The sequence below is a fragment of the Amblyomma americanum genome, chromosome 7 (genome assembly GCF_052857255.1).
Source record: "Amblyomma americanum isolate KBUSLIRL-KWMA chromosome 7, ASM5285725v1, whole genome shotgun sequence".
Taxonomy (NCBI): Eukaryota; Metazoa; Arthropoda; class Arachnida; order Ixodida; family Ixodidae; genus Amblyomma; species Amblyomma americanum.
This window is the reverse complement of record NC_135503.1, coordinates 151,271,950-151,298,169: the sequence shown is the minus strand read 5'-3', so window position 1 is coordinate 151,298,169 and position 26,220 is coordinate 151,271,950. Positions and strand designations below refer to the sequence as shown.

Genomic DNA, 26,220 nt, shown 5'->3' with positions numbered 1-26,220 from the left:
ACGACTGCAAGAGGCAACGAAGCACAAAGAAAGACACCGGGCGCTTCGGCCACTGCTAACCTTGCTTCCCTCGCCCTCTCTCGCACTGCTGATGACGATGACCGTACGGATGGCCTACGCTATTCTTTTTTTCCAACTTTACAGTAGCGCCACTCTTGGCGAGCCGTGGAACTAGGTCGAATTAACCGATGGGCGGTAAAATTTGTCTGAATTAACGAGTTTTGCCCCATAGACTCCTATATATAATTGTAGAGACCATGCGTGCAGGTCGAATTATCCGATTGTCCGAATTAAGGGGGGTCAAATTAACGAGCTTTCACTGTACCTTATGCACCACCTGTACTGTGTCTGCCCTTGTCCTTGTGTGTTAGGTGAAACGAGCTTATCAAGCTGTCCACAAGGCAGCTCATCCCCTGATGTCCTTCAGTGCATGAAATAAATGAAATGAAATATCAAGAAAAGAGAATGTGACTATAAAGCACAATTCTGCAAAAAATGCTAAAATCTGCAATCTTCTGCACAACTGCTAGAAACTAGCGGCCTTAAAATGGAAAGTTGATCTAATTGGTATGTCATATTGGTTAAAGACGTATAGACACCCAATTTTGCTGGTGTGTTTCCTTATCTACAATGACATGGAAGACACTACTATGCATGAATCAACACGTGGCATTTTCCTATACATAACAGCTAAATAATTTATAACCGAATTTTTCTGTCATGCTCTTTCGATTTTGGTTTCAATAACTGCATGATGACTGCAATGTTGAAGTGTGCTTATAGGTCATGTAAGGCATGAAAAAACAGCAATATAATCGCTGCATCTCCATTCAATATGATTCCAGCTCTTGAGGCAGGCTAGCTTTAGCATTGTCATGAAATAAAGCGATTATAGCGCGTTTTTTTTCATGTCTCACATGACCTATAAACACACTTCACACTCACCAACATATTGACCTGAGAAAGTGAATTATGGCATGAAGGCAATGACGGATGCAATACCTGACAAAAGGTGACCTAGCTGTGTGTGTGCGTGTGCGTGTGTGTGCGTGCGTGCGTGTGGCAAGCATATGAGCGCAAAAAAGCTTCCGCAGAATTGTCTTCAAAGGACAAAACACGAGCACACAAGAAGGACATAACCCGGACACTTCTTCAAAGATCAATCCCATCCCATCCCACCCACAGAGATTTCCACCCCATTCTATGGTACATTCCTCGGCCACAAACTTCTGCTCTACTCTCGCCGCAGCAGTAACCAAATCTACTGCCTTGCCACAACAGGCACACTTACGAGTGGCGCCTCCGGTTCCAACACACTGAGGGTGAACCGAAGGTTGCAGGAGTGCAGGAAGTCATGCACCAGCGATGCTGCCAGATGGCCATCATCCGTGGCCAGAATGGCGGCGACTGGCTTCTCAGGGTGCCGGAGGCCTTCCTGCTCATCTAGCGCTAGGTAGACGCTGGCACGGAGCTCTGCCTGCAAGGGACACACTACATTTGCCCCTGCCTCAGGTCAGCTTAGGCACAGCGATAATGGTAGCCACGTACACCACCCAAATAATCAGCAGATAACTATTTCTTCACAGGAGAAAAATAGAAAAAGGAAAAATAAAAAGCCCAATGAACCATACAACTATTTCTACCTTTCATGAAACAGCCCACAGAATAAAAGCCCGACAGCAGACACAGTGGAGCTCGTTCCACGCTTGCAGGAAAGTCGGCAACACAGACATAAAAGCAAATCCACAGTCATATCTAATGACATTATATGTTCGCAATAGAACAGCATCAGAAGCTGTTGATGGGTTCAATAGATGTGACTCCACTTCCGGTCAGGTGATGCTATTTCTCGGCAACCAATGGGACAGGAGCGAACAGCGCACAATGGGCGAGGACACACAAGCGCCAACTTACTACAGTTTATTTCGAACCTCGGACCAAAATATATAGGTATATCATGGCCAACATCACGCAACAGAACATTCAGGCACTGACGAAGGTACAAAAGTGCGCTGTTCAATCCTGTCATGCAATACCAACATGCCCAAACTGCCACGTTAGCCAGCGGGAATTAACTGGCCTGCTGATGTTGCTTTCCTGCAGCCAATCAGCAAATTTTATGCCCGGCAACACAATTTTTTCCTGATGAGGCTTCTAGTGCTATTGCATTAATAATCAAGAAATCATACGTACAGCTCACAGTGATCCTATAATGTGAAAATCACTGCACCACTCTATGACAATGCGGATCCAGGGACCATGCAGCACCTAAAAGCGCCACTGCAATGCAACACGTTGAGTAAGAGCAGCATGCCTGCTGGTGCTGCTGCCCCATTCCCATGTCTGCTTGTAGCACTTTCCAAAGCATCCACTTCATAGTCACGTCAACTACTAAAGCAAGCTTCCAACGCATTTGTAGCAAAACATATGGAGGCTGTTACACCACATTTTTTTAAACCCAGAAGCGCGGGCTCCACCATGCCAGTTGTCCCACTTACCATCTTGGCGCACTCGCACCAAGATAATCAAGCACACCATTTTGTGTTGCGCTGGGCCGTTGGCAGCTGACAGATGTGCCAATGATGCAGACACCACCACAGTGCCCAGCAGTCCTTACAAAAGCAAGTGACTTCCGACACACTTTAAATGCAACAGCATTTAGGCTGTCCTCTGACAAAGAATTTCCAGCTTCTCTATCATGAAATTTTTTGACCAGTCAAAACGGTCTTGACGTCATCAACACCATGTGACCACCAGTGGACCAATCATGGGGCACCACCAAATTTGAAAATCTGAAGACCCCCAAAATCCGGAAGTTCGCCTAACCCTCAAAATTCCAAAGCGCCTCCCGAAATTTGGAAATTGGCCCACCCCAGAAAATGGATTAGTGGGTGGATTAAGGTGGATTAGTGAGTCGAATTAGTATAATCTCATTAGATATTTAGTAAAGGGTACTCCAACATTCCGGAAGGTGATGACTCATGCATACCGTACAAGGGCAATGGAACACGTTCCAGCTAGAATTTTGGCAGGAAAATCGCTACAAGAACATTAGACACTCATTGTAGCCACCACAGCGTGACCACCAGCCTGGCCACCACAGCCACCACAACCTGAAGGCTATTGTTTTTTTCCTTAAGAATGTGGTTAAAGGGTCCCTAAAAATAGTGTTTGAGGCTGGCTATAAAATGCTTGCATTATGCAGAGCACACATCAATGAGCATTCATGCCACGTACAAGACCTCAAAAGCGAGCCAATAATCTACAATAGAATTTTAAAACTCCCGCTTCCGTGCCTAGTGGCAACCAGCGCCGCCAGGCTTTCACCTGAATCCACGTGCAACGCGTCAGTTAGCGTTCGTTACATCAGCAACAGACTGCTATCACTGGTTCGCATGCGTCGGCAGCCGGCTGAGGGGCCGAGTGCAAGGGGCCGGCGGAGGAGCGCCAGCATTTCAGCATGCAAAAAGAGGCAAGAAGAGAGGGAAAGGCGCGAAAATGCGTAAATTCAAAATTTGACTACAGATAACTCAGCTTCTACAAAACGCATAAAAAATTCTTGCTAGAGGATTTGTGAAGCAGCATCCTTTAGCATCCTAGGCATACCACATCTTTGTTGAGACCCCCTTTCACAGTGCCCTTAAGAAGGCCCCCCAAGTTCTGTCGTGCTGTCTTGCAAATACATTTGCATTAGCATTAATCACACTGCACTCATTCGCAAATGAAGTGAACCTACAGACTGGGTGCAGTGCCAATTGTGTCTGCCATCTTCCCACGGAGATACTGTCCTTCGTGCCCGTTGCAATAATGCTAGGGCCTGCAGTGCTGCACTGAGGTCTCAGAGTGCTTCAATGCGGCAAATGCAAGTGACCTGCATTCCAACCAGGCATTTATGATGGCTAAAGCAAATGGAACTGGAAGTTTTAGTACTGCATTCCTCTGCTAACAGCTTACTTTAGTTTGGTTTATGGGGTTTAACATTTCAAAGCGACTCAGGCCATGAGAGGTGCCGTAGTGAAGGGCTCCAGATAATTTCGAGCACTCACAAAGCACAGCATTTCGCTTTTATTGAAATGCGACCGCCGTGGCCCGGATTGAACCTGCACCTTTTGGGTCAGCAGCTGAGCACCTTAACCACTGGGCGACCGCTGAGGCCACCAACACATTTTTACACACAATGTTCAAAAGATGAAGTCTTTCACAGCAAACAAGATTGGCACCCTGAGCAGAACTTTTCGCTCCAACACAGCTTCTATGACTCATCAAGAAGGCACAGCTGCATGTTAAAAAACCTTTGTTCCTGGCGAGATGGAGTTGTCCCTAGAGTCCCTTCGATGGGCCCAGTAAGCATTGCAGAAACAGCAGCGCACTGGTTACTGCTGTGATAAGGGAATGTGAATTGGCACTCGGTTCACATGCCAAGCAATCAGCCTTCGTTCAGCCAACGTGCACTGCAACTTCAGAAACGCAAGCCAAATGAGGCACCGAGGACAACTCCGTCAAGAGCAAAAACCGATTCCTCGTCTCCCTCTAGGCATATTGATGTCTGTCTGAGAGCAAAAGACATTTTTTTTCCCGAGAAAATTGCACTTGAAAATTTTCGTACCATTCGATTCAAACTGGTGACATCTGCACTGAAAAGGACTCCGTGACCACCCCTTTGAAGTGAATGGCACAGTAGCCAAGCCTCTGGCATCCACAACAAAAAAAAAGACTGTCTACACACTGCAGTTTACTTGCAAAATCAGCTAGTGATGGTAACAGCTAATAAAAGAATGGTTTTCAGTGAAAGCAGCACCTAAACTTGTCCTGAGTGTTTCTTTAGGATCATTCGCACTCTTTCTGAATAATGAGGCCACTATTACCACCAAGGGTGATAAAGGGACAGGCAGGCATATGCAAAGAGCCATGAAAAAATAATCTTTTTAGTTTATGGTTTATGGGTGTTTAACGTCCCAAAGCGACTCAGGCTGTGAAGGACGCCATAGTGAAGGGCTGCGGATATTAACGTGCATTGACATCGTGCAGTACGCGGGCCTCAAGAATTTTGCCTCCATCGAAATTTGACCGCCCTGGCTGGGATCCACAACTCCCAAGTCTTCATAAAATTTTCTTGTCAAAATGAAGTCTGCATACAAGACAACTAAAGATTGTTACACGAAATTATGGAGAAGCTAAAGTTATAAAGAAATTTTGAATACAAATTGTGTTCTCTCCTTGGCGTAAACCTTGCGAAAGAGGTGGGACCTGGTACAGGAGCAGGCCAAGAAAGCGTAGACAGCTTAATGAACATGGTAGATAAGGACTGCAAGATAAAGCTCATACCATTTTTTACAGTGTACTGCAAGCTGCTCAAACAATTTGTTTTAGCCCATCCAGCCAAACACCAAACATGACTTACAATTAATTGATGGATGACTCCTGAAACTGCAATGAAACTGTTAATCCTTGCGTGAAATCAAAACTCACAGACAAATTCATGGCCACTGAAATGATCTATTTGCAAGTTACACGACCTATAGGTGATGTGCCAAGCAATTCAATATGGTTACTTTAGAGGTGGTCGAGCAATCGTGATCAGATGCCTGCATGGCTTTTTGCCGTGGCATATTTTCAGGAAAGGTGCCAGTGAATAAAACTTTTGCTGTTTCAGAGGCACTAACAATAGGGGACACCTTGAAACGTTAGTTATAATGAGTTTATTGGTGCAAAAGCAACTAAGACTATGATGCACCATACACAAGGTTAGACACCTTGAAATGTGCAAAAGAAAGATTAGGTGCCTCATGGAAAGGCAGGAAGTGCCGAATGCTGGGCACTTGATATGCTGCATCATAAAAAGCAACATGTCTACATCTGTCTGTAACTGTACAAGAACTGTGTCTGCTGCAAACTTCCCCTGCGAAGGAGAAGCCAGACGAACTGGAATTTAGGTATGCAGGCCTGTTTTGAGCTTTGTTTTCGTCGCGGTACAGAGTACGAAGATGCAGGTTGTTGCTGTAAAATGCCTGAAGAAAAAATTAACTGCTCTTGTAGCGACTGTGAGCTCTTCGAACAAAACGCAGATTGCTCTTCTACCTATTATGAGGACGTTTCAAGTTTAAGCAATAAATACATGTGCCTATATGTGAAATTGTTAATCCTTGTATGAAAGCAGAACTCCCAGAGAAATTCAAGATCAGTAATGTTTGTATATTTTCTTTAAAAATGCGTAAAGTGTGCATCAGGTCTCAAAGTGAATATCACTTTTAGATTCAATCTGATCATGGCGACCATATTTTGAGAGGAGCGAGATGCAACAACGCCAAAAATACTGAGGTTTTAGTCCACATTAAGCATCCCTTGATGATCAAAACTAGGCCCTCTACAGCAACCTTTCCCATGTCGTTACTGCATTTTCGTGATAATAAACACCAACAAATGTAATTTGACACTTCTGAGTAGCTCAGCTTGCCGGTTGAAGACTCTAATACTGCATGGGCTGCAGGTCGCCTTGGAGCTTTAACATACTTTGAAAGCAATTAACTGCAGTTCACTGCTTGCGCTTTCGGATGTGTTGAGGTGCACAAGTGGAATTTGAACTCCTTTGTGGACGAGTAAAGTGACGAAAGCGACAAAAGGATCACTGTCATGGCACGCTATGTAGCTGGTCAGCTGCAGGTCCCACATAAAAACCAGGTGCTCTACACGGCGGCACCTAGGCTTACCTACTCATCGCTTTCTGATTTATTCATAGTCAGTATCAGCCTGACTACATCCACTGCAGGGCAAAGGCCTCTCCCATGTCTCTCCAACTAACCCTGTCCATTGCCAGCTGCGGCCACCGTAATCCCGTAAACTTCTTAATCTCATCCGCCCACCTAACCTTCTGCCGCCCCTGCTACGCTTGCCTTCTCTTGGAATCCATTCCGTTACCTTTAAGGACCAGCGGTTATCTTGCCTTCGTATTACATGCCCTGCCTAAGCCCATTTCTTCTTCTTGATTTCGACTAAGATGTCATTAACCCGTGTTTGTTCCCTCACTCACTCTGCCCGCTTCCGGTCTCTTAATGTTACACCTGTAATTTTTCTTTCCACAGCTCGCTGCAGTGTCCTTAACTTAAGCTGAACCCTTTTCGTTAGCCTCCACGTTTCTGCCCTGTAGGTGAGTACAAGATACAACTGTTGTACACTTTTCTCTTGAGCCATTCACGATCTGCGATAACCTGCCATATGCGCTCCACCCCATTCTTATCCTTCCAGTTATTTCCCTTTCATCATTCGTATCAGCTGTCACTACCTGCCGTAAGGAGCATTTCTTTACCGCTTCCAGCATCTCGCTGCCAATTGTGAACTACTGTTCCCTTACTAGACTGTTGGACATTACTTTGGTTTTCTGCTTGTTAATTCTTAGATCCACCGTTCTGCTCTGCCTGTCTAACTCATTGATAATGATATGCAGTTCACTTCCTGAGTGACTCAGCAAGGCAATGCATCAGCGAATCACACATTATTTAGGTCTTCTCTATTAACTCTTATCCCCAACTGTCCCCAACCTCCTGTAAATAGGCGGTGAATAGCATTGGCGAGATTGTGTCTCCTTGCCTGACCCCCATCCTTATTAGAATTATTACATTGCTAAAAAGTGTCGAACAATCACCAGCCATGAAACAAATTGGGAGACGCTTAAGCTCCGCCTTAAGAGTTAAACGCGGTAGCGTACCTTCGTGGTTGAGCATCTGCTGATTTAGATGGCACACCAGCATTCAGGGAAGGCGCTGACTCAGAAGATATGCACGCTATTTGCAGGGTCAGTGCCTTGCATGGCGAAGGGGGGTCTCAGTGGTTGATACAGGATGGCACTACAACTGCACGCAAAGCATGGAGGAATTTTACTGGTAACGCATGGTACACGCTTAATTCCAACATCTGTAATTTACATGCTCATAATTACTCATATATGCCTCCGTATTGATCTCGAAGATACGTTTCTAAGAAACCCGTCTCGAACGCCAAAGGCCCTGGTTTGATTCCCGGCTTGGACACTGGTTTTTTTAATCATTGAGTGTGCATGCCCTTTGATTTTTACACAGCTCCCGAATAATTCTTGAACCTGTTGCGCGGCGCATGCGTAGTAGGGGGCTGTGCCAGGCACGGCAAAATCAACTTTACATGGCATAGTGAAGCTATTGTTTCAAAAACTGACAAATTGCTCTGAACTTTGCCACCAAGAGGGAGTTATTCTGTCGGGGGAACTGTCGGGAGCTATTCTGATGACTGCCGCCAGAACAGACACTGCCAACATTTCAACATTTGTTTCAAGGCGCTGTCAGCAGCACGCACATTCAGCCCAGCTGGATTGTTTCTACATGTGTGCACTTGACATCATGTATAGCGATTCACAAAAGGTTCGTATCGCACAAGCAGAAATGTTCACATTCGGTGGAAGACACTAACCAATAATCAGTTTGTTAAATCTGTACGGCTCCAAAACAAATCACCACTGATGAAATGAATGCTGCAGGCCTTCATTTCCCACGTGACGGCCTTTCCGAGCTGGACCCCATGTGACGGCCTTTCCGAGCTGGAGCATTACTACCCGCTGGAACTAATCTCGTTGTGCACTGTGATACACTGAGCATTTGCTTAAAGCGATACTTTTTCTCTACTGCATTGTGATTTAGAAAATCATGTTACACACGCACAACGAGCCAATCAGCTTGCTGCCTCCTGTTTCCGGCAGCCGCCACCCTTCCATCGCTTCTCTCCTCGGCCACACAGTGGCGGCAGCATCTATGGAACTTGCGATAGGCTTGCAATGCAGGACAAATACAGTTTTAAGAAGCTTCAGTAGAAGGTCGAAAAATGCCGCTGGTAAATAGCAACTGCTGCCGTAGACCAATCGTCGTTTTTGAAGCAACATGCATATGACTGGTATGCCTAATCTAACGGTCTTTGGGCTTTTTTGGGGATTTCTTTGCACGTTTTTATCTTACTGACTGGTTTTTTCTGGTTTTCTGTCTCAAATACCAGCCTTATTCAAATACTAGCATGTCTGAAATTGTGTACTGCAAATACACAGGAGTGCACAAGCACTATTAAAACAGCCTACTGCAACAACCAACTGGGAAAAGTGTGTATACCAAGAGGGCAAATAGAGCTGGTGACTTTTCTTCTATAACATCTGATGTAAGCTTTGAAATTGTCTTTAACCTGTAATCACTGCTTTTAGCGATTGCAGCAAACAATTAGCCAAAAATCATCGATATTTTCAAAAATAATTACAGGCCGAAAAAATGACAGGACGGTTACCACTGTGTAATGAGGGGGCCAGTGACAGCTGTTATGGTATCTATATCTTGACGATATGTTGAGATACTCTTGAGAGTGAATTGATATCTGTATAATTCTAGAGCTATTTTTTTTATACGTAATGCATACTCGCTTTTTGACTAGCTCTCCCCCCCCCCCAGTCTGCCACTCTAGAAGCGGCGCGCCACCAAAGACCTCCTCAGGCGGTGCCGTTTCACAGCAGCTGCCAGATCAGGCAGACTAGAACAAAGGAAAGCAACCAACTGTTGTGATTCCATGTATTCACCACTTCTCACATAATCTTAAGAAGGTGACAAAGAGGTACAATGTCAACGTGGTGCTATCTACCTTACCGCAAGCTATCGCGCGCGTGGGCCATCCACAAAGAAAGCCCAGTCAGACAATGCGGCAAGAATCACGAGAATATCTTTATTGAGTCCACTATTGATGCCGTGCATGCAGTGCCTTTAAGTTGTGGCCATGAATAGATTGGTCAGACAGGCCATTGCTTTAACGACAGAGCAAGGTAGCATAAAAGAACGGTGAACATTGGTTATGGCAGCCATGTGGCCACTCATTGTAAAAGTTGTAAGTGCTCTCTGATGCTCGAAAAAACTAAATTTATATGTAGATGAAATGACAGATTGGAAAGGGAAGTAACTGAAGCATATTTTATCAAGCAAAGAGGTCCTTCCCGCATGAGCAGACCATTCCTGTCAGTTTCAGTTCAGGAAATTGCTTTAGTGCAAAAGCATTACTTCGCTAGCAGTCCTGAAAAGCTGTCTAAAGCCTTTGATAATAGCAGAAATGAAAAAAAATTGCTGTAGTTTAACCACTGCTGAACCTGGTTATAGAGCGAAAGCTGTGGTGCATTGGGCAACTAGACGTGGCTTGGAGTCTGTAACGTTGAGTGCGTTCCGGAAAACTTCGCGACTCGCTTAATTGGAACATCTGTAATATACACGCTCATAATTAAATTATTCACGAACGCCTCCGCATGTAACTCGAAGACATGTTTCTTAGACATCTGAACATTCACTAGATGCACCTTCGTCCACTACCAAAAGTCTAACAGTCAAGGCAGTAAAGAAAAAAAAACAGTCATGGAATTCCCGTCTCGCATGCCAGAGGCCCGGGTTCGAATCCCACCTACACCAAAATTCTCTTTTTAATTAATTGAGGCCACTTCAAGGTAATATCTACGTCGTAACATGACCTTCAAGGTTTGTACGCCAGAAGTGGAGCTTTCACGCCAATAAGTATTGCCGCGACTGGGTTTTGAACCCGCAGCGGTGCAAACAGATCAGCTTTGCTGGCCACTACACGAGAGCACTGTGCTATCCCCGCAACCTATCAGGCCTTGTGTTTAACTGCCACACTCCCGCGCTGCGCACTGCACGTCGTCGCCTTCATCAACTTCCATCCGTATGCATCCGTATCGATCTGATGGTGGATGGTTGGTTCAGATCGAAAGGCTTCAAATGGCTGGCTTCCCGTGTTCTGTCGTTTGCAGTGTAGCAGAGACCCTCCTTCAAAAAATGAAAGGCAAGAAGAAAAAATCCCTTGCTAAGGCGGGATCAAGAAGACCACAAGTGGTTCCCTATATATACCGAGTGGCGCACAGTTTGAAGAAGGTTGCTGGCTGGTTCGACGTTTCTGTCGTTTTCTCCGTGCCCAAAAAGCTGAGCGGGTTATGCTCGCGGATCGGCCAGAAGAGGAAAGCCCTGTGCGAAAAGAGGCACGGCAAGCAATTCGTATCCTGTGCTGTCGGAGTGGTTTATGAAATCCCACTGACATGTGGAAGGGTCTATATAGGCCAGACGGGTCGCTGCATTAATGACGGGGCACGGGAGCATGAGAAAACGTTAGAAAGCAGAGGCGGGTCAAATTTGCCTCCCCATTGTAGAGACTGCAAGTGTGAGCCGGTGCTTAACGGAATAAGGATTCTGGGCAGGAGTCGCGATCAGGTGGCGCGTGAAATTTTTGAGGCCTTTATGATAAAAAAGAAAGGAAGCACATGTGTCAGCGACGCCTCGGTATTCCTCCATAGAAATGAAGTTTCCTTCCTAGACAGTTTTTTGTGACGTCATGTTCTGTGCTACTCTTCAGCCTAGCATTTCTAGCGGCCGTCTGTTGCTTGTTTAGGTGGGTTGTTAAATTTTTTTTGGTTTTATCTTTCTTTTTCTGACTGCTCTTGCTTCCTATGCTTGACTCTGCTTTTGCTACGATTGTTATTGGTTTGTTACTTTCTATATTTTGTTTTTTTTGGGGGGTTTCTGACTGCTTTTGCTTGTCCTGTTTGACTCTGCTGTTGCTACAATTGTTTGACACTGCTTTTACTAAGAGAGGGCCCTTTTTTCGTTTTTTTCATTGCTTTTTTCGTTTTTAATTCCTTTGATCAGAGATATCTGTTAGTCTAATCTGCAATATATAGTCTGTTACCTGATGTAGCGGCTTTTCATACCACTTGCTGGGTTCGAAGTGATAATGGGATGAGTATCATGCTTGAGCGGAACTGTTTAAATATGCCACCTTTCCATAGAATAAACAGCTGGTAGTGTGCGCATGTGGTGTCTCCTTCTTGTCTGTGTCCTGACTTGCGCGCCAATTTTATCATGCACCAACTCGCCCCTCAGGCCGTTATTCTTAAGGAGGGCCCGCTGGTATATATTGCTCTTGGCGCAATAAAATTCTTTCAAATGTTAGTAGCGCTGGTGTGTGTGCCTCCTTTCACTTGTCCCATCTTTAGCGCTTTGAATTCTTGACTAACATCCAAGCTTGCGCGACTACCGCCATTCCCTCCAGCCTACACTGAGAGAGTGCTCAGTCCAGCTGCAAATCTCTTCACAAGGAAACGTGATAAAATTTGCGACGACAACTTCGAAAAACAACTCCGCTTGAAAATTAACAATGTGTTGCAAAATATCAAACATGCCATCCTGCTTCATTGTAGTCTGAGTAAATTTGTGTTACAGCAATAAAATTTGGAAGGAAAATAACGCAATAGTAATGGATTACTTTTCTGTAATTGTTCACTTCGTTTTCTGGTGCAGCACTTGATCACTGTAATTGGTTACTTCATATAGAGTAACTGCAATCGGTCACTTATTTCCTGTAACGTGTACAAGACTGACCCTAACCAACATGTGATCTTGAATTACGAGTGAATGCAGAATAGTTGCACTGCATTTATCGTTCGACACCGTGTGCGGGCTCGTTTGAGCAGCTGGCAGAACGCGTTTTTTTTAAATTTTGGCTAAAGCTTCGCAACAGCTGAACGTCATGCGCTTTTCTTCGAGAAGCGCGTCCACAAGAAGCGTGCCACGTTAAAACAACACTGCGGCATCGCGCACAAAACAGTGTCTTCTGGTATATCAGCGTTAGCGACATGCACGAATGAACTCAAATTCAAGCACTGTTTAACGTGTCGTGCTGCCATAAAAGAAAATAAAAAGAAGTCGTGACGACAGCGTGTTCCACTGGACACACAAATCGATCTCGATCTGCGAATAGTTAGAACAAACTAAACCGCTAAACTACACGCACTGCCCAAATACATCATAAGCGACAGCAGTCGGTTCCTGCTCTGCAAAGAACACAACAATCAGGCAGACCAAGCAGCTAGTTCGTTACCTTTATCCGATTGATGACCCCTCTTTTTTCAAGTGTTTCGAGCAACAAGTCACGAAGCTCTACATCTTCGTCCGCCGCCATTTTCAAATGGGGAGCCACCGGATACGGCTATGCGCGCTTTGCTCACTTTATCTATTATAGTGATCTCGACGTGTCTAGAGTGGTGGTGCTGTGTGACTGTTATAATAAATAAGCGCGTCTTTGCAGTCACCGTCTCTGTCCCAGGATAATAATAATTGGTTTTTGGGGAAAGGAAATGGCACAGTATGTCTCTCACATATCGGCGGACACCTGAACCGCGCCGTAAGGGCAGGGATAAAGGAGGGAGTGAAAGAAGAAAGGAAGAAAGAGGTGCCGTTGGAGGGCTCTGTCCCAGGATGATTAATTAGGTCTCCTCGATTTGGCTGCACTTTCTGCACCAGTTCAGGAAGTGCGGCACTCTCGCACTCGATTTGACAGTGCAGCTAGTGCCACCTGCACTTCGGCACTCGATTTGGCCTCGTGCTGCACGAGTTCTTCTGCACTGCTGCACTAGCCTCCCGGCGAGTTCTCTTCTCGTGCAAGTAGTGCAAGGTGCTTGGCGCGCTCCGTAGCAGACGGCTCCGCGGCCGCTTGTTTTGTGAGCGGCGTTTAGACCATGTTTGAGACGGCCGCGTACCCGTGAAAGACGCGGCATCTGCGCCGGGCCCTCACCAAACAGCTGAAATGACAGTGCGCGTATACGTGTGTGTATGCGCGCGCGTGTGCGCGTGTCTGTGTACGGGCGTAAGCGACTGGCTGGCATGGCGTATGGGTTCGCATCTTTCTGTCCAGCCTCGCACGTTGCTTACACCATTTCTCTTTTGTGTGCAATTATTATTATAGACGCAGCACGATGGAGCGCTTCTATAAGAGGCAGATTGTGAGATGTTTTATAGTACGTGGGCGATCGCAACGTTTGTGGCTCGCTGCGACATCAGTACCTCCGCTTACGACAGCAACTGGGCTTGAGGTCGCCGTCAGCCCACACCTTCGCCTGCCACTTAGCCTCTGACAGACGTCGCCGTCACCGTCCGCCGAAAGTGAACGCGATTGAGTTCAAATATAGATCAGGCAACTCTTGGCGGACAACCGCAGTCACTTTTCGATAGGACGGAAGCAGCCTGAATCACGCGTATGGACTAAAAGATCGTCTCGAGCGGTAGTCTGAATAACCTGTCTAGTTAATTGTTGCCTCTTCGAAGTAACCGTTGAATCAGTGACGGTCGACCGGCCTGCGCCCCTTTAAACAACGCAACGGAATGAACGGTGTCAAATGCTTCACCACTTTTGGAATTAACAAAGTTCATAGCCGCTCCACGAGATGTGCCACTTGGAGCAAATACACAGCGTGCAATGCAGCTAGCACAATGTTATGATTCAAACGTTACAATACACAGAAAACTATATTAAGGCAATGTTTATTTGAAACATTAATCTAATGTTTATGATACAACAAATAACATTTGTTTATTTTTAATGTTGGGTAGCAGACTGAGGGTCTCCCCTCAAGACCCTGGTTCATTTTGGTTACATGTATACATAGGTTGTGCAACACGGACGTTTACAAGAGAGAACAAGATGAGATGGGCACAAACTGAGGTTTATTGCAGGTGGATACATATAGTTACACATACATTGCCAGTTCTGGCACGGAAGGGTCTCCGAGTAACAAACAAAAAAGATGCAGATAGGAAAAATCACATCAGCTTATAGTTTTGAAGAAATGCGAGCTACCTTTATAAAGCCTGATCGACATGTTGCTGATGCAGTCTGCATCCCATTCCCTCGCTTTTTCGTTATTGGCCCTGCCCAGAACCTTAACATATATTTTAGGAGAGCCTTGTATATGTGTGGCAATTGAGCAAGCAGGTTGGACTGTGCCCAGTTGTCAATTCACAATTGATGCTCATGAGTGCATATAGCATTGATCAGTGGCCCATTTGCCCTACATAGGCCTTCCCGCATGTCAGAACCTGATAAGCCACACCAACTTTGTAGTCTATGTAAGCGTTTTTGTGTCCTATTATTTTGAGTGATAATGCATGCCAGGCACCAAAAATACCTGCAGGACACCGTGCTTGTGCAACACTTTTTTAGATTGTCTGCAGTCCCATGAACATACAGAAATACTCCTGGATGGATGTTTTTATTTGCTTTTTCAGTACTTAATTTATTAATTAGACCCCTTTAACTTCTTTTTCAGTACTGATTCAGCAACTGCCAGCAATACGCATCAGGAAAACCAGCCGCCTTCAACCTTGAGACCTGCAAATTGAAGCTAGCCTGCATGGCATGTGGACAGGATTTTCTGAGTAAATTCCCAACAGCGTAACAGCGTGTTTGGCAATTGCCCATTTTATAATCTTTTAGTGGGTGGAATCATAAGGCAGCAATTTCTTTCTTGTACGTCGACTGAAACACCAATAACCATCATCCTTACAGAAGATTAATGTGAGGTCTAAGAAACTTCACCTGTTACTGACAGGGAGTTCATGGGTAGAAGTTAAACCCAAAGTGTTATGTCTGTTAAAATATAAAATTTCAGCAGTGACATCGCTACATTTACAATCACTCGGCTTCTTCAACAACACAAGAAAGATGTAAACTTATTTCAAAACATGCATGGACTATCTCGTCTTTTTCTAGTACACAAAACAGGGTGTGGTCAGTACTTGATAAAAAGATGTCACATAGAGCTGGGCAACACGGACGTGACATGCACTCCCTGTTACTGGAAGATGTATGTTGTGATCTGAAGGTTACAACACTTAGAGCTGCTCACTTTATTTTGTGTTGTCAAGGGTGCTATCTTCCCTACCTTCTCTCTACTATGTAAAGCTAATTACTGTAATTACATATACATGATAATTTTATCCCTAAATATGAGTGCTGTTCAGGCAAAATATCCCACAGAGGCAAAAAAATTCAGACAATCAATGTGATTCATGCAGCAGAGTATGCGTTAGCATGGGGGCCCATCATGGCAGAGACTCTCCGCTTCACTCTGGAAACTGAGGCGCTGCCGCAGAGCACCCAGAGGTGCCGGTCATGCACTCAACAGCTGGACAGAAGAGAAGGGAGTGACTTAATTCGAAAGTGGTCTGCCACTGCGCATACACACGTTCTTTACACGCTGTGCATCCTCCATGGAGACCACATAGCTGGTGTTGGAAGTCCCTGTCCTCCTCTCCAGTTCCCTGCCCTTTCACTGCCATCCTCCTCTTTCCTTTCCACTACGGCTATCACCTTCTCCACCCAGCTCCTCCCCCACCACACCATTATTAGTTTCCTCCTCTCCACTTTCCATTCTTGCTGAAGCCTCAAAGTTAATTTTGAATGGACAGACAATTTCTGTCAAGATAACTTCTGATTTTCAATTCAGATTTTTCAATTAAAAGCTGTGAAAGATATGTTGATAAGCACAGGCAGATAGTACAGCAAGGCAGACATTACGCCCATAGTATATTGCAAGTAGAAAGTACATTAACTAATATGAATACATGAAATTTCATGTTTATTGTAATAGCAATGTTCATGTACAGATGTCACGTTCAATTCACCAGTGGCATGTGCAGTCTGCGTCACCCTTCTGAAGAGCGCTCGAGGAGTGAGTGCACACCAGAGAGTAAAAAGCGACGCTAGACTGTAATCCATGGTTTTCGGGAGAAGTGTTCACATGCACCTGGCTTGAATGTCTTTCTGGCTCTATTTTCATGCAAGTGTTACATCTAGAACCAAGAAGCTGCAGCGAGTTGTTGCTTTGTTTGCAGAACAGTGCACTGCTCGAGCGCTGTAAACAAGGGTGACACAGACTGTTGAATAGATGCAATTTTATGCCTCGAACATCTGGACCTGTGAGGTACCAGCATTAAACACCTGTTGCCTGCTGAAATGAAGCCTGAAGCATAAGGTACCAGTGTGGACAAAAGTAAATGGAGCACGCTACTGCCTTCTGACGTTTTTCATGCGTTGCCTGATTGAAATTGCTAGAAATGGTATGCACATGCTGGTAGCAGGTGTCAGTGTGCTTTCTCATGGCCAAACTATGTTTCTTCATTTCTGATAGGGAAGGCATGGCTCAGCGGCAGATTTATAGGTCACTCTTGCAGAGGGCGGTCTCATCTGAGCAGTGTATTTCTTTGGCTTTTTATGCTGCCGTAAAACGGGGTTTTTGCATGGTTTTCCTATGTAAAATTTTTCGCTTGGGAGAGACAACCACCCCCAGCAACCTCCCCATAAATCCACCCCTTGTGTGGTTGCATTTAGGCAGAACAGTATGCTTCATTTACTTATGTCCACACCTGCACATTCAAAGGGCATGTGGGTCCTTTGAAATGATACAAAATAGTACATATTTCAAATAGCTGTGCTGTTTTATGTCTAATTCTTATAACTCATCTGGCAAGATGTTTGGATTTTGTTGGTAAGTAATATCGAAGCACGCGACCATAACGAAGCGAAGGCAAGTGTAGCAGAGGCAGTGGAGTCAGGTGGGCAGTCAGATTAGGAAGTCGGCGGGAATAATGCGGCTGCAGCTGGCAGAAGACAGGGTTGATTGGAGGGATATGGGAGAGGCCTTTGTCCTTCAGTGGGTGTAGTTAGGCTGCTGCTGATGATAACGTAAGTTGGTGGCTGGCCAGGACCTTGGCTGTGGCCCAAAGAAGAGCAGTGGCTGATTGTCTCTACGACCGCATTCCAACCATATTGCCAAGCAGGCAACTAGTGTGGTGTCAGAAATTTGAAACTCGATCAATATATATAAGCTTACAAAGTGCTTTGCATTTGCAAGTCTCCCACGTAAAACTGCTGGTTAAACACAGCCTTTGGGCTATATTAACTTGTTGTAATATATGACTGACTTGGGCCTACAGTACGTCAAAGCTTGATAGAAGGCGCATGAAAGCGCACTCTTAGTGCACTGGCGCAAAAGTGGGGTAATTTGCTGATGAAATAATAAATAGCAAAGTACCAGGATAGTAGCTCTCTAAGTTTTCTAAAAATCGCCCAGACATTCATTTTTACTACTGAATAACAAAACTGCACCATGCACAGTACTCAAACAGGTGGGTACTTTAACAATGTAGCGCGACATTTATAGCTATGATATTTAGTCACCGCTCTCATGGCTAGCTGGTGTGAACTTCACTGGAAGCATTGGCACCTGCATGGTGGATGAGGCCAGGCACAGAACTTGTTCACGAGTGGCTTGTTTGAGAGCATTTGAGTGGGTTGTTCTTATATCTTAAGGACTATGTTTTCAGCGTGGCGAAAAAACGAATAAACAGAATTGGAAATTGATTAATTATACAGTATTTTAAATTTTTTACAATCTAAATAGGAGCTTGTGGTTAATGCTGTTCTTTAATTATAAATACTGCTAATTGATTGCACTAAATATGAGAAGAAAAAAATTCTGGCTCACTCTGATAAGTGGCAAACAACATGCTATCAGTTGCATCTTCCATGTAGTGAAATTGGTTTGTTTTTGTCCTTGGCTCAAGTTGTGTGGGACACATGTATATGGTATGATCTCTAAATACCTTGAGATCTATCACCGGTACTTAAAGGTCTCACAACATGCTCATTCATCAGTTGACATATATTAGAAAGGGTGAGAAAAAGAAAGAAGAAAAGTGTCCTGCCTGCGGGTTGGAACAGTAGGCTCATCAGTTGACAGAAGTTAATTATATATATCATGCACAAACACTGCTCTGAGCGACTAGAGTACTCAAGACAGGATTTTTTTGCTGATTGTGACATCAGCACCCTCTGATTGGTCTTAAACTGGAGCTTACCAAATCATTCGCAATATAGTGCATAAAGCGTATTGGCATCAAAAACATTGAAACTTGTCATATTTATAGACGTTTCATGTCTCAAATGCTCTCTTTTACCTTTACGTTACAAATGACTCTGAGGTGAGCTACATGACGGCGATTAGTTACATCGCGCCCCTCAGGAAGCTTGTGGACTCTGTCTGACTGTATTTCTGGCTGTAACATGGAAAGTTCACTTACTACGAACCTCGGATACAACGAACGCAATCCCCGCGACTGCCAGCGGGCTCGACTGTATTGGCTTCCGGTTACTAATAACCGCTGAGGTGCCGCACTAATCGACTGCGAGCGGCAGTTTCCAAAACCAATAGTTAACTGGAGGGCCCAGGCAGATTCTGTAAGCTTCAATCGAATATGCTCCGGAACACCACCTCTACAGACTTGTATTTGAAATATGACCATCAAAATCATTCCAGGGTCCCTTTCACTTTTCTGGCTAGATTCTCGCTTGTGAACATTTTGCAAGAAACGTAGTGGCTAGCACGGAATGTTTCCTGCACGTCTGCGGCCCACTTGCGCTTATGCGTGTCGGCAAAACAGCGCTTGGCCAGCAGCGGCATATCGTGCACATACCGCGCCAACACAAGTACCTCTGGGCCAAGTGGTGCATATTACTCTAGCAGAAATCGGCGAAAAAGCGCAGGTGCGACCGGACGCAAGGAATAACAAACACGAAATAGGTGCTAAATTCCTAGCGTCCTGCCGTACGTCCGCTGTACATTTCAACCATTCCTTCGAGTACGCGACTGTACGCCTACGGATGCTTGCATCGGCTATGCATCGGCTACAGCTGCGGCTGGTTTCGGCGCTATTTTTCTGAAGCGCATTCAGCGTGCGTAAAAAGGACGCGTCCGCGGAAGCAGCCAACGCGAACGCGCACGTAACACGTTGCGGCGCCGCGCACGGAAGCAAGCGCCCGAAAGTGCGTGCGGGAAGTGGCCGCTGTTTGTGTTCTGGGGCGTCGAGGAGGTTTCTATGGCGTTGGATTCAAAAAAGGATTGAGCGTTGAGAAGCGTTGCCAAGCACACGGCCACTGGCGGACGTTCCTTCGGCCAGCGGATTTAGCACCCCGAAACAGCGTTTTCCCTCATCGTTCAAGTGAGTCGGCTGACACGAGCGCGCTTGGCATGTGCAATAACGGTACTGTCGCGCTGGGAACGGAGCGCATTAAGCCTAAGTTGCGCTTAGTTAGGCTTAGACGTCCGGCTGTTCGCCACGGTTGGAGGCCCGACGCTCAGCGGTTGCTTAACCGGCGGCGTCGGCGCACGGTATCTGCTGACGGGAAAAGTTGCGCGAATGAGATCGGCCGACAGGCACAGCAGTCGGCTACCGTCACCAGCAGTGGCGTACAGCACGTTTGAGTCGCTTTTGCACGAATTTTGCCGCCATTCCCGTGCGGGCCAGGCTCAATCACGCGGCGTTGTTGAAAATGTTGCGCCACTGCGGCCGCTTAATCATGGCATTCTCTGCCGCGATGGGCGCCAGCAGTCGGTTCGCTGCGGTGTGGCGGGGAGATGACCGCTTGTCTCCCGCGGCGTCTTCGTGCACCGCCGCGTCGGTTTGTTTACGGTGCGTTTTGTTTTGTGCTTGTTTGGCGCCCCTGGCGTGATGCGGTGGCAGCTGCGATAAGCAGCGTGTCTGTGCGACAGGCGGTGCTCCAGCCCATGCGGATTGGCGCCTGAGGGCCGAGCGGAGGAGGAAGCCAGCAGCAGGATGCCCCGCAGAACAGCGCGCACTGCCAAGCAGCAGGACGCCGAGGCACCGGCGGCAGAGGACTGCAAGTCCGACGAGCCGACTGCCGCCACTGTGAGTGGTCCGGCAACCCTGGGGACCGTCGAGGGCGCCGCGATTCAAACCGACCTGCACAGCTCCAGCCCGCTAGATGTCGGCGATGGGGCGCTTGTCAGGAATTGTCCTCCTCCGTCATTTTATTTCAAGAGGACGTTTAGTCAGTTAACCCTGTAATCAGCGTCATCTATTTATAGATGCCAGGCACGATGGAGCCGACATTATAGCTTCTCAATATTACGTAGAGGAAAAGCAGCCGGCAGTGCACAGGAATGCTGGGAAGATGAGGTTTCATATTTGGCTTGGCTATTGTCAGGCGTGAAATGTGGAGTCAGTCATAACAGTACTACTCTCCTCGCGGCGAACCTCGCAAAAGTGCTGTGAAAATTTCCATGCCAGCCTTATACCCCTGTCACTCCGGCAATCTTAATGGCCATTGAAATTTTTGAGGGCCATCCAGATGCACTGCCACATGGCATATTTCAATGATCATTTATTAAGTAGTGAGCATGCTGGGGCAGCACCATTGAAAAAAAAAGAAAGAAATTAACCTACATAGAATGAACCAAATGTTAGAGTAAGTGCTGTTTTATTTGAAACTTTTTTTTCAGAAAGATCTTATTCAACTACTTCACAGTTAGGCACAACGTAGGGATGATGATGGTGAGGCAGTGATGTGCGCTTCTATTCAGAAGTGTTCACTTTTTGCCGGCTAAGCAGCCACACATCACTGACTATCTTTGTCGCATTCATAGCCACTGTTGCAGCATTTGTGGGGCACTTCTTGATCTCGGTTGTCACAAAGTGCTCTAAAAAAGAAGCAGCGAAGCAGAACGTCGCGATACCTCACATTGAGAACAGCGTCAATTTGGTTACACCTGACTGCCGCCTTTCTGTGGAGCTGTCATTTTGACTACTCAATGAAAATTCATATGAACTGGCTAACGTAGTCTAAAATTCTGCCATTAAATCAATAAGATATTTTTGTTTATTTCGAGCATTTATGTGTTGTCTTTTCAACATGTGGTGAGTGTGAGGCTTTTCTTATACCCCTGTCACACGGGCACTTTCGATCCTCATTGAGCTCGATCTGCATCGAGATTTTCGAGCACGCTCGAAACATCCGGTGCTACACGGGTATTTTCAATGCTCATTGAGAAGTTTCCCTCATGTGTGTTAGGTGGCGCCAAATGTTCCGCCGACAGCCATAACATGGTGATGTCCGGCAACACTGTGCAGTCAGGGGCAGCGGCAGCCAAATCCGTAGCCAAATCGGTACATTGTATCTGCGCCAGGTTTTTGTGGCGCACCTCTCTTGCTGTGCGATGCAACTCAAGGGCCCGCAACGCCTCCGCAATTTCTGCATAGACTGTGGCGTTTCTCTTCTGGCGCCGCAAATTATTTAGGTGGTCCTGCCAGCAGTCGATGAGAGCGGCTGTCTCGCGCTCGCTCCACAGTTTCCGCGCCGACGAGCAGGAGGACTCCATCTTTGTTTACACTGACGGCGAAGCTTGGAGCGTGGTGTAGAGATTATTTTCAAATGTTTGCATATAAGCAGGCATAGTACCTGAAAAATGTTCTGTATTACATTTTAAGCAATTACAACAACAACAATTGTGGTTTGGTTTTGTTAACTTGTGTTTATTTTTATAGCTTCATGAGAGCGAGAGTGTTCTCGATTGTGCTTGGAACCTCAAGCACTCTTGAGGAATCGGCATCGAGTCAAGCAGGAACGAGCTCAATTGCGCTTGAAAGTGGCCGTGTGACAACCGTCGATCTGCATTGAGTTCGATGAGCATTGACTCAATGAGGATCGAAAGTGCCCGTGTGACAGGGGTATTAATGGCCCTTGGGATTCCAGTGGCTATTCGCAAACTTTGAGTCTACATCCATCGAGTTCAATGGTCAGTGAAAACTTCCGTGTGGCACTGGCCGATCCTCATTGAGTTCGAGCCGCCGCGGTGGCTCAGTGGTTATGGGGCTCGGTTGCTGACCCAAAAGACGCGGGTTCGATCCTGGCCGCTGCGGTCAAATTTTGATGGAGGCAAAATTCTAGAGGCCCGTGTACTGTGTGATGTCTGTGCACGTTAAAGAACCCCAGGTGGTCGAAATTTCCAGAGCCCTCCACTACGGCGTCCCTCATAGCCTGGGTTGCTTTGGGACGTTAAACCCCATAAACCAAACCATCATTGAGTTCGATGTCCATCGACTCAGTGGGCATTGAAACTGTCCATGTGATGGGTATTTCACTTGTTTGTATTTATGAAGTGAAAAGTGAACTATCTAAAAAATTTAATCTGCATGCAGAGGAGAGCCCCGCGGCACACAGCATCACAACTGCCGATTCAGAGGCAGAATTCACTCTTTTGGCCGAAAACTAGCCAAGCCAAATAAGAAACTTCGTCTTTCCGGTATTCCCACAGTGGATGAAGTGCTCTTTAATACCGCTGTCACGCGGGCATTTTCGATCCACATTGAGTCAATGCTCATCAAATTTTATGCAGATCAGAAGTTGCCACTCGGCCATTCTCACGGCCGATCCTGCTTGGCTGAATCACGATTCTCCAAGCGTACTTGAGGTTTAAAAAGCGCATTTGAAAGTGAGTGTTGACACTCTTGCTTTCACTGAGCTATAAAAATAAAACCAAGTTAATAAACCAAAATCACAAATGTTATGTGTATATGATGGAAATGCGTGATAGACCCTTTTAAGTGCACTGTGCCTGTTATACAAAGACACATTTATAAATAATCTCAACACCAGGCTCTACCGTCAATGCAAACAAAGCTAGCATATCCATGATTGACGCTTGGACCGCTTCTGCTGCATCTTGTCGCACAACTGACAAAAGTATGTTGGTGAAGAAAAGTAAGTTTGATGAACCGCACTCATTCCTTGGCACTTTGGTACTAAGAGCACTCGCCTTGGCTGCACAGTGTTGTTGGCACACGAGGGCGACTTCTTAGCACCGATAACATTCGTGTAGCACCGTATGCTTCGGTTGTGCTCTTAATCCCCAATGCGGATCGGGTTCAATTAGGATCATTAGGGCCTCTGTGACAGGGGTTTATGAAACTTTCGTAGATGGTGGTGCCAGCTTTCCCTTTAGGTAATGAGAAACTCTGTGGTGACGACGGAATGAAAGTGGGCAAAAGGTAAGACGTTTGTATTTCTTCCCCAAAGTGGGAATTGCCGTCAGTATGGCTGTTTTCATTGTTAATGTGAAGAGAGCAAAGACAGACAAAATATATATACTCTTTCATGCATGCACAAAATAGCAGACAGTGATGGTGATCCTGGCAGACGAACAGGACAATCGAGCGCCTTCAACAGCTAAAAAAAAGCTAAAGAAAGTTGTGCACGCAGCTGCATAGTACCCTATTGTCTGTGCAGGTCTGTAGTGTAGCGGGCCTTGATTCGAACTGTCACCTAGTAGTAGCGAGGGCAGTGCTTGCCTTCTCGGTTTTTCTGCACTGTGTGAGGGGGTGCGGGTTGTAGCTGCAGATCACGATACATCATTTGAGTTGGAGGTCCAAGTGTGTTACACTAGGAGTTAGCGCTGCACCAAATAAAACTGATTAAAGTATCACTTGAGCCACACAATTTGTAGGACCCTGTGAACATATGTATCCTGAGTGCTGGAGCTACCAGGGTGGGTCCAAATGGCTGGTGGGTGAAGTGGAACAATTGCTCAGTACTGTTGGGCAGTAGGCAGTGTGAGGCCATTGTTTTACCGTTATTTATTTTTTTTCGTCTCGATGATTTATAACCTGAAGCTTGGTTTTAGTGCTTACATATAGCCTGACTGTACCCACTTCAGGACAAAGGTGTATACCATATCTCTCCAATTAACCCTGTCCTGTGCCAGCTGCGGCCGCCCTATCCCGCAAATTTCTTGATCTGCCCACCCAACTTTTGCACCCCCTTGCTACGTGTACCCTCTTGGAAAATGTTAAAAATATTTGAGCAGATATAGTATTTGATTTCAATGCTTTCATTTTATTTTTGAAATTCAATTGGCAAAACAAAAGGGTGTTGCTCAAAATGGGAACGTTGTTTAAATTTTCACTTGTGTGGCAGTTGGTTGCGTTGCCTTTGGGGCATGTCGCAGTGATCAAGCCATGTTGCTGCTGCGGCATGCAGGAGGGGGCCCCTCGGCGGTCAAGCCGGCGTGCAGCAGCAAGGCCCGACTATGCAGCGACGACCGGTGGGCGCACGCGCCGGAGTTCCACGGCTGCTCAGACGGCGGCATCTTCGGCGGAAGGCCACCGCAGCTCTCCTGTGGAGTCACCCGCCACACGTGTGAAGAGTGCACGCCGCGCATCGGGGCAGGTGGGTGTCCCCTGACAACCCAAGGTTGCTGTGGCAGTGATGCAGTTGTAGACCTTAATTGTACCAAGCACAAACCATTCTGTCATCATCATCATAACTGCATCCACTGCAGGACAAAAGCCTCTCACATTGCAGTGTTGGCCTGTTGTCAGTCTCACAAGTTGTTCGCATTGCTGTAAAGGCTGCAGCGATCTGAGCCCATCCGAACAGCATGCGCTGAAAAACATGTTCCCACGCACCCCTCACCCCCATGACTGGTGGCTCCATCAATGGGAAGGAAAGAGCACCAGTATCCAGCTGCTAGTTGCAGGATACTCGCGGAGGCCTTGTTTGCTACTGGCGACGGACCACTTCGTGGCAGGCCTCTGCAGTGCTATGTTTGCGCGGACTTTTTCTGCTAATTTAACCAGCGAATGAAACAATCGCTGTACTTTCAAAATGCCATCCAAAACTACCTTTTCAGTGGCTCCAATAATTGCTTGAGAAATAGTCCCACCACTTCGCAGGTATTTCACGGACTATTTGTTATCTTCCTTGGCCCTGATTGTACTAGAGTTCTACCTTTCACAGTGCTGCAAACAACTTGGGAGATGAAGATGGTGGTTCGAGCATCTACGTTACATGTGGGCGGTAGAGGGTTCAGTCCCCCATTGTATCCACTGGTGGAACAGTGCGTGCAAGCTTTCTCCTGGCCTGGCGCTCAGCTTATCTGGGGCAGAATGCTTGGGAAATGGGTCTTTGACCTCATCATGCGTAATGAAAATACTTTTTCCATGGCACTCTTCAGCTAAGCTGCCCTTGTGCCATTGAAATTCAACGCCACGAAAAGCCCCTCCACTATCGACGTAACTAGCCTGCTGCTGTGCCAGCTGCGCCCGCTGTGTCCATTCCACACTCCTGCTAACGTTATGTGCCTCTCTGACTGTGCTTCCTGCTTCTAACCGGTTCATTCGAACAAACTGCTGAAATGAAGCAGTGACCATTGCAAGTGGTAGTCCACATATCCTTACTGAACCTGAATTGTATTGTGTGTGCAGCAGCAGTACAGTGTCTAGAATATACTGGATAGTGTTTTGGCAGTGTGCCATTGGAAACAGAGGGCGCCGTTTTCATTGATTGATTGTCAACAGTCTTGTTGAGAACAGGCTTACAGGGAGTGGGCTACATGAAGGGTATGACCAAGTATCTATATATGCGTCACCAGTTGACGATCTTGCTTAGCAGATGATATCGCTTTGCACAGCCGCCGTTGCCGTGTGCATGAGTGCATAATTTCTTCGGAGCGAGTCATCCGAGCGTTCTATAGCAAGAATGTGC

General features: G+C 46.2%; 2 protein-coding genes and 1 long non-coding RNA gene across 5 annotated transcripts in view; 2 read left to right on the top strand and 1 right to left on the bottom strand.

The window, feature by feature from the left end:
- LOC144096680 (uncharacterized) overlaps positions 1-13,080 on the bottom strand; it is an 81,273-nt gene extending 68,193 nt beyond the window's left edge. Inside the window, exons 1-2 of the mRNA XM_077629517.1 lie at positions 12,925-13,080; positions 1,292-1,477 (exon numbers count right to left, since the gene is read on the bottom strand). Of these exons, the coding sequence (XP_077485643.1) occupies positions 1,292-1,477; positions 12,925-13,005 (267 nt within the window). The 5' untranslated portion in view covers positions 13,006-13,080. The remainder of the gene's footprint in view (positions 1-1,291; positions 1,478-12,924) is intronic.
- A 206-nt stretch (positions 13,081-13,286) lies between these two features.
- Positions 13,287-15,495, top strand: LOC144096679 (uncharacterized). Its single transcript, XR_013306800.1, has 2 exons — positions 13,287-13,717; positions 15,149-15,495. It is a non-coding gene; the product is annotated as an uncharacterized LOC144096679 (long non-coding RNA).
- A 4,159-nt stretch (positions 15,496-19,654) lies between these two features.
- The window catches only part of LOC144096676 (uncharacterized), a 109,069-nt gene continuing 102,503 nt past the window's right edge, over positions 19,655-26,220 (top strand). The window contains exons 1-3 of one of the 3 annotated variants that reach the window (XM_077629514.1): positions 19,655-19,880; positions 20,432-20,588; positions 24,715-24,903. In XM_077629514.1, coding sequence (XP_077485640.1) covers positions 20,496-20,588; positions 24,715-24,903 — 282 coding nt within the window. In that variant the 5' untranslated portion in view covers positions 19,655-19,880; positions 20,432-20,495. The remainder of the gene's footprint in view (positions 19,881-20,431; positions 20,589-24,714; positions 24,904-26,220) is intronic. The other 2 variants (XM_077629513.1, XM_077629512.1) reach the window with 2 other exon arrangements.